The sequence below is a fragment of the Eurosta solidaginis genome, chromosome 3, assembly GCF_040869045.1.
Source record: "Eurosta solidaginis isolate ZX-2024a chromosome 3, ASM4086904v1, whole genome shotgun sequence".
NCBI classification, from domain to species: Eukaryota; Metazoa; Arthropoda; class Insecta; order Diptera; family Tephritidae; genus Eurosta; species Eurosta solidaginis.
The window spans coordinates 10,407,386-10,415,740 of record NC_090321.1 but is presented as its reverse complement, the minus strand read 5'-3'; the positions used below and the strand labels follow the sequence as shown (position 1 = coordinate 10,415,740).

Here is an 8,355-nt window from a genome sequence, read left to right as displayed (position 1 = left end):
AGTGAGATTTGGTAAATGATCTTAAAAAAAGACAGCACATAGCCCATAAGCCTTAGAGTACCTCGCTTACGCACCTGAAGTGATGCTGAACGTAGCTCTGGAGCCATGATCTGCATATTCAATATAAAAGGGAAATTGGTTTCCAATACTCATACAGTCTGCTATCAGAACGCTTAGTGTCGATAATCCGGTCAGTGCAAAAGCAACTCCCCTTTCCAGACAGAACAACAAAATAAGCAGCAATGAAAGGTTTAAGAGATCGTATTGCATGGGGTTCAAATCTTCGCTTTCGTGTCGAAGCAAGATATTGTCATTATAACTTCGTCAAAGAGGTTTCCTTCATTAGGGATTCGGATGTCAAGGTCATCACTTCTCTCACGACTTGGCATTAAGAAGAAAAGTTCGCTTATTAACTTTAACATGCTCTCTATATCGATTCCCAGTTCTCTATTGTTATTCTGGTAGGCATTCGTCTCGATTTTTTCGTCATTCTGTTAAAATATTGAGGGCACAATGCTATGTAGGGCTAGTCGGTGCTCTGTTCAAGCTATTTGCTTCGGTCAGTGGATATGATTATACCTTTTACGGCCCATTTAGCAATTAGCATGATATAAGCAAAGTTAGTTGCGGCATTAAGTGACCTCATGCCGCTGTTGACAGCCTCTGACGAAGTGATGGCGTAGTTGAGGGCCATTCGAATGATTTCGCTATCATAGAAAATCCATACTTCGCGCCCTCTAACAGGAGCGTACAGGCTCTCTCTATATCCAGCAAATCCGCTTGGATGATACTAGTCTAGTCTGTACGACGGACGGACAACGACACCTTAAGCTGCTCAGAGTACCACGTCGCAATTCATTTTGGACTCGTCGGTGTAAAGCGAAATGGCGTCTTTCTTGTCCACTACGGCCGACGATGGCTATATATAGCCACATCATAATATTTCTACAAATGTGTTTTTTTATATTAGCGAGAAAGAACTTCACGGAAACTAAAAAAAAACGAAATACAAGCTCCAAACTGAGTAAAAGCAGAGCTGATGAAGGAGTGACGTCACCCAAGGTAGAGTCTTTATTGGCGCACTTCAAATATTGAAAATAACTACACCGGCTGTCTTCTGGTTGAATTGTAACGATGCATGTGAACCACTGAAATACTTCAATTTCAAGTTCAATCACCTTCATTCTCGAAATCACGAACTCCACATTTGGCATCAAATACGAGCCTTTATGGATTATTACAAAAAGGTATAGAATTTTTATCGGCAAATCGTTATATAATATATTATACGGTTAGTAATCAGCATCTACCTTCCTTGCCTTGATTGGTCATCATTCAACTTAATCAGGCACTGCGAAGCTTCGAATTAGAATTTGCGCTTTTTTCTTTTGTCACGTTCAGTTTCTCTTCGTTCTCTTGTGTTTTCTTTTGTGCATTTTTAGTATAAAAGTTGATTTTTGGTTTCCCTTGTTTTTGTTTTCCTTATTTAATTGCAATGTACATATATTGAATAATATTAAAAGAATATTTGGTTAATGCGAAATCATATAAAAACTGCACCACATCAAAGACTAGTCAAATAGATAGCGAACGGTTTCCACTGTAGCAACTTCACGGATTTAACAAACTCGAAATGGTAGATATTTTTTATGAAACCTGATTTTTAATAAAAAGGAAGACTAACCAACGCTATTGATTTTACTTCACAGAAACTCTTCGCCATCATCACCATTGCCAGCATTTTGGGTTGCGCTTGCGCTGATGTTAACGAATTGGGCTACAGCTATCATCAGCCGGCTGCTAGTGCTCCAGTGGCTAGCGCACCAGCGAATACATATATTCCACCAGCTGCTAATGTACCTGTGCCAGTAGTTGCAGCTGCACCAGCTCCAGTTCAGGTCGTCCATGCAGAACCTGCACCATCTGTACCTGTTTCCTCATACATTCCACCTGCGCCAGCTGCAGCTGCACCAGAGCCTGTATATGTTTCGTCACCAGTAGCATCTGCGCCGGCTCCAGTTCATGTACAAGCTTCAGCACCAGTTCATATTGAGGCTCCAGCACCAGTCTATCATTCTGCTCCTTCAGTACCTGTATCGTCTTATATTCCTCCAGCTGCCGCTGCTGCAGCTCCTGTTCCTGTGTATGAATCTCATCCAGCTCCCGCTCCTTCTGTTGCAGTCTCATCTCATGTTGAACCAGCTGCTTCGCAAACATACGAACAACCGGCTGCTGATGGTTACAGATACCGCACCGTTCGCCGTCGTGTCTTTAGACATCGTCGTGTCTAGGCTTTTGTATATTTGTAGAGTTTTGGTAAAGTGTATTTTGTGATTACAATTTTATTATCGTTTGCTTGGGTTTGATTCTTGATTTTTCGAATAAAGTTGGTCTTCGAGTATTAGTAATTTTCGAAAACAAATACTTTTCGTGAGTTTTTTCAAATTTTGAAACGAGCTCGTTGAAGGAAAAGCATTTTTAGAAAACTACTTTAAAAACGCCAAAGCAACAGTTGTGCTTGGATAGCACTCGGCGCAGTACAACTGCTTTGTAAAGTGTTTAACAAGATCCCGGTATGGACTGGATGTAACACATTGCAGACGCTCTGGTCCTCAATGGACTTATGGCAAAGTTATTGGCCACTACAATCGATTGCCACCATTTTACAGAAAACAAAATTAATGAATGTCGTGGGATCATGATCCCAACACTCACGTGTTTTCTGCAGTCCTGGATATAGATAAATCAAGGGAACCAACAATTTCTCTTCCTTTTCGTCCTAACAGATTCTGCAGAGGCAGCCTATTCCCATTCGAGCGCTAGTACTGCTAACGCAGTTTGGTAAAACTTTCAGGTATACATGACCGTACAGACCTTCAGACATCGCAATCATCTCGGGTGTGTCCTAGCAAGTTCGTTGCCCTATTCCTCAATTTTACCGAACTATGCTTGCGCCAAAAAGCTCTCATACGTACTTTTCAATCCTAAATGGAGTAATAAACGCGATCTTGGAATCGAGAGACATGCAAAGATCAAATGAGGTCATACCTCCGTGTATTAATCTAGAAAATACGATTTTCCAGAAGTAAAATTCTTTGCCGATACAAAGGGCCCCGGTGAAAGCAAAAAAAAGGCCGCTCCCTGTTCAACCTTACTTTAAAATATAGAGAGAAATCAATAAAAAAGAGCTCAATCTCGTCCTATATAAACAAAATGCATGTGAGAACTAATTCCAGCCAAAACAAATTGCCCCTAAGTGAAATTTGAGCAAATTGTAATAAAATGTAGGCAACAAAGCAGGCTATTTGGTGCAAAAAAAAAAAAAAAAAATTCGAGCATCAATAAAAAGTCGACTTTGATCAAAAATATCTTACTAAATGACACCATTGTGATATTTAATAGAGCTCTGGCATATATGGTCATGATGTCAGTGCATTTTTGATTCGCCACTTAGCATAAACATCTTCGAAACAGTAGAGTAGCTCAGTTGTTTTTTTATTAGACACACAAAGTAGCTCATATCTCTGAAGAGAAAAGACTTAAGGCTCACGATGGGTATACTGACTGGGCACTTCCTTCTGGCGGCGCATGCTTATAAGTTTGGCCTCGTCAGTAACAGCAAGTGCAGGAAGTGTGAGATGCAGGAAGAAACGGTTGAGATTGTTCTTTGTTCAAGTCCTGCGATCGCCAGGTCAAGGTTCCAGCTATTAGAGGCGGCAGAGTTGCCAGATCTTGAGGCAGAAATTAAACTGGGTCCTAGAAACTGCTAGTAGCTGTGCCAAGAGGACGAAGTTATTCTATAACATATGTCTGGAAACACTATGGACACATTCAGTCTAGGTGAGGTCTTTATTTAACGGCCAGTTCAACCTAACCTAACCTCAGTTGTTTTTTCTAAATTGATGCCATCGTGACTCGTGATTCATTCGTGACATGATATTCAATTTGGATAATGTCTTATTCTCGAAATAGTAAAGCCAAAGAATAGGTGTAGTGCGACTTCCTCGAAAGTGGGCTGTCGCTTTGCAGATGCACTACATGTCGGGGGAAGATCAGTCATAACCAACTGGCATTCACTGTATATCCTGTTGTACTTGCTTAGGGCTTTATCCTAACGTTTGTTCGTTCGAAAAGCAAGGTTTATAAGGAGACAAAAGTGTTCTCTTCAGAGCTTGAAGCTTACAATCGCGTTGTATGTAGCACTTGTCAATCATCCCAATACTCCTATCATCAAGTGCCGCCAGCGGTTCATTTTTGAAACATGTTCGCGAAGGTGAGGCTAATAATTGAATGGGAAAAACTTTCAAGCTATAAAGAAAGGTTTTATGGCAATCACTTGAACTCCAATTGTTCCATCTTTCTACTTGGCGCATAAAACATACGCGCTGGCGAGGTTCTACTACTACAGTTCCGATCAGACATCAGACACAATTTTTTTTTAAAAAGTTGGTGCTTACGGAACTCATCCCTAATACCTTTTTGCCTGTCCTTCACTATTAAAATTTGATTATATCAGATATCCCTCCAGAGGGCACTTATTACTCGTCGGCTTCTTATTGGTAACATGCGACACCAACAAGCAATTATTTTATTATCAGTCAGTATTATCGAGAGTGAAATTATCTTCATATCTTATCGGCTTGCTATCGCAGAGTCATTCGTTTACAATTGATTTCTTGCTGGTTTGCTATCGACGGCTAATGGATTTATCATCGATTTTGTATTGAAATTTTATCGGTATCTATTTCATAACTAACAATTCGATAACACGCTGAAAACTAAACTTCAATAACAAATCGAAAATTTTGTAAATAAATAGTCGATAGCACATCGATAACTTATATAACCTTTTTGCAACACATTGATAAATTCTGCATTGATAACCGCCAACTTTTTTATAACAAATCGGGTACATATCGATAATTTTTCGTTTCAGATTTTTGATAGTAAATCAATACAATTTTTATAGATAGTTGCTAAATTTTCGATATAAAATCGATAACTTTTTTTATATCAAACCGACAACACATATGTTAAAAATCGATAACGCATGGATAAACTTTGTTGTCGATAGCAAGTTTATAATACTTTGATAATTAATCGATAGCTTGCCAAAAAATAGTCGATGCAATACCGATAAAACTGAGTTGCTTAAAAAATTACAGTGAAACAAATTTTTTCTGATAACTCAAATTAATTTGCATTGCGATTTTCACTGAACTGTTGGTACTGGTAATGCTAATGAAATAAAATTATTACTTAACTTGTATTTTAAAATTAGAATTTTGTTTCCTTTAGCAATGAAAATTTCCTCGTCATATAAATGAAATTGCATTATCCCCGAAACTCAAGCTCTAGTCAGGTACCTCTGATGGTGCAAAATGCCCATCCATGGTTGTGGCAATATGAAAGAGTTACGATATAATACAAATTCTTTCAGAAAATTGCTTTCTCGATACATTTGATTGCCATTGCGCTGATTTATGTTGACAACAACAAACGTATCAAAGGCGAATCAAAAAAGATATTGTTTGTTGCTGTTTGGCAAACATTTCGAATTGCTGCACAGAAATAGGCGTAATGCAATATGCCAACTGCCAGCCTGCCTGCTGATACTGATTTGTATTTGAATGAAGTTGATTTGGAATTTTTTATTTTTGTATTGAAGAAATGCGCATTTAATGGTGCACAATAATAAACAAAAGTTCGTATGTACATCTAAGCAGGGATGGGCAATACCACGTGAGCAGGAAAAGAGCAGAGGTCGCATAGTAAGATTTTGGTGCAGCAAATATTCGAGGCAATTGATTTTGAAAACTGCCAAAAATTAGAGAAGTAGGCTCCGACATTCAGCCATGACCAGGAACTCTAGGTCACATGCATATGTATCCACAACATAGACACTGGATTTGAAATTCGACAGATGTTGGTTTACTACCACAACACAGACTAGACGAACCGAGCACTAAACTGATAGAGTACTTATGCATACTTTTGTCGAGATTGTGGTTTCAAAAAATATTTTGTAAGTGAATTCAGCAAGCACCCTTCGACTAACAAACAAACCACGGTTCTTCCGATAGCTTCAGTTTAGTCATCTTGCAAAATGCAGCGACCGCAAGTGCTTCGTATTCTAACGACCTTTTATTTCTTTTACAAGCAAATATGTAGCTGTTTCCGTTGACCTGTTCCTGCACTAACAATTCTTAGATGCCGGTGGTAATCTTCTTTATGTGCGCCAATGTTTTTGAAATACACAAGGAGAGACTTATTGAGCAGAAGTCTTAAGATGAAACGTGAGATCACTTTGGAATGAGGGTATTTAGTATGTAAATGGAGAACCAGCGACCACGGTGCCTTGTAAGGTGATTAGTCTACACAAGATAGATTTCTATCAAGCGGATTAGAAACATGCACAAAGAGACGAAAATCACCGACAATGCTGACAGCCGATCCAACGCAAACGGAGCATCAGATAAATGAGAAGCTTTCGGTGGTCCCCTATACTCAATAAGTCTATGTGAAGTCCTTACGGATCAGCCAGTTGAACTCCTACAAAGGGAGTACTGACACATAATGTAGCTTATTTTACTTAGCCTCGCAGATCCTTTGAAGGCTCTACGTTTTCTCAAAAGCTTGTCTAGGACTCTCGCTTGAATTTTTCGATTTTAGATTTATATTCCTCAGAGCTCTCAGATCGTTCGAAGGTTAATTCAACTGGCTCTATTGGGAAGGCATTCTCATGACGCTTTATGATCGTAGAGTAATTCTGAGAAATTACAGAAGCTAAATCATGATACATTTGAAAATATTATCTACTGTATTTAGACTATAGGTCGCTAGACTATATGTTGCTGGACTATATGTCGCTAGACATAATATATCTTGTAAAATGAATGCGGGGTTCTGATGGTTATAGATCGATGTCCTACATATGCTTACCCAATGTAGTTTGCTTTTCCAGCTTTGCATAACGCATTCTAATTAAGAAAGCTTACTGCAAATTAATAGAGATATTTTCCAAATCCTTTAAAAAGTGCCGTCAGGCACCTTATTGAGGAGGTCCTGCCTCCCAGAAATTAAAAAGCTCAACTCCGTAAGCATGGTGTAGTAATCCGGCACATCAGAATTCAGCCGCATGAAGAAATGGAGCACGAAAAGGCCATCAGATACATAAACGAAAAGTCATCGGATTACTATGCCAAGAGTTGCCCAGCAAGACACATTCTCAATGACAATACCCTGAACTCAAAGTTGAGGAAAGCAATCTCCCTAGGGAGAAGTGCTTTGCTCGAGCTCAACTTCGATCTGGATACTGTTGTTGGTTCAACTGTCTCTTATCCAGAACCAACCATGGCATATCAAATGTATGCCCCGCATGTAATGTGTCCCAACATGACACCAATGCCTCTTACAGTTTTGTCCTTTTGGTGCAACCTTGTTGAAGCCTTACCTTTTCTTGGAGTCTTCTTAGATGGTATTGATGAAAATTTTTGAGTCACAACTGCAAAGATATAGTTTTCACATCGGCTTTCTCTCCGAGAGTAAACCAGGTTCTGTCTCTCACCTCAAGTCTTGGATTTTTGGGTATATTTTTTTCAGTCATATATAGTTAGATGAGTTACGGGATCATATTTACTTAAGGCGCGTGCTCCCTCTGTGCCCATGCCTGCATATAACGCTTCGGGGCAGTGCCAGTGTATCAGCCTGCATGAGCGCTTTGTTAGCTTTACTTCGCTTTATGAGTTTCTGCAGCGATTTGCATATGACACAAAATATTTTTGTAATTTTTCCAATTTTCATCACTGTTGTTGTTGTTCAACAACATTTTTCTCTTTCTAGTATTATTGTCTCAGCGTTATATGGCAATTTAGTTTTGTCAAATACAAATGCATTTTGGAAAATTTTCTCGTTTTCTTTTTTTTTTGTTCTCTCATTGCTTTCGTTGAGCCTTCAACAACTGTTGACTGGCTGCTGCTGGTAAGCAATTGGCGTTTACGCTGCAGCCACACTCGGAGCGTTCCTTTGTTGTCACTGCTTGAGTGCATTTGGCAAATGTGCAACAATTTTTATTGCTGTCTTCGAGCGTTGTGTCGCCAACAAAGTATACCCTGCAAAAATTGTTGGATTACGTGTTCCATTTTCTTCATGTTGGAGTACTCTAACAATACTCCTTTGCAAAGCGTTTGCGGACCACCATCAGCCGATCATTGCTCGTTTTTTAACGACCGTGATCACGACACGATGACGATCGAACAGAGTTGCCAAAAGTAAAATATTGCATACAAATAACTGATAATAAAATTTTACTATGGCAACTCTGTTAAAATGCAACCGCGCACTGGTATTATGTAT

General features: G+C 39.2%; 1 protein-coding gene across 1 annotated transcript; it reads left to right on the top strand.

Moving 5' to 3' along the window:
• Positions 1 to 1,510: 1,510 nt before the first annotated feature.
• On the top strand, positions 1,511 to 2,415 carry LOC137246208 (uncharacterized). Its single transcript, XM_067777294.1, has 2 exons — positions 1,511 to 1,636; positions 1,710 to 2,415. The coding sequence occupies exons 1-2, from the start codon at positions 1,634 to 1,636 to the stop codon at positions 2,289 to 2,291; spliced, it is 585 nt and encodes a 194-aa protein (XP_067633395.1). The 5' UTR covers positions 1,511 to 1,633; the 3' UTR covers positions 2,292 to 2,415.
• Positions 2,416 to 8,355: the final 5,940 nt, after the last annotated feature.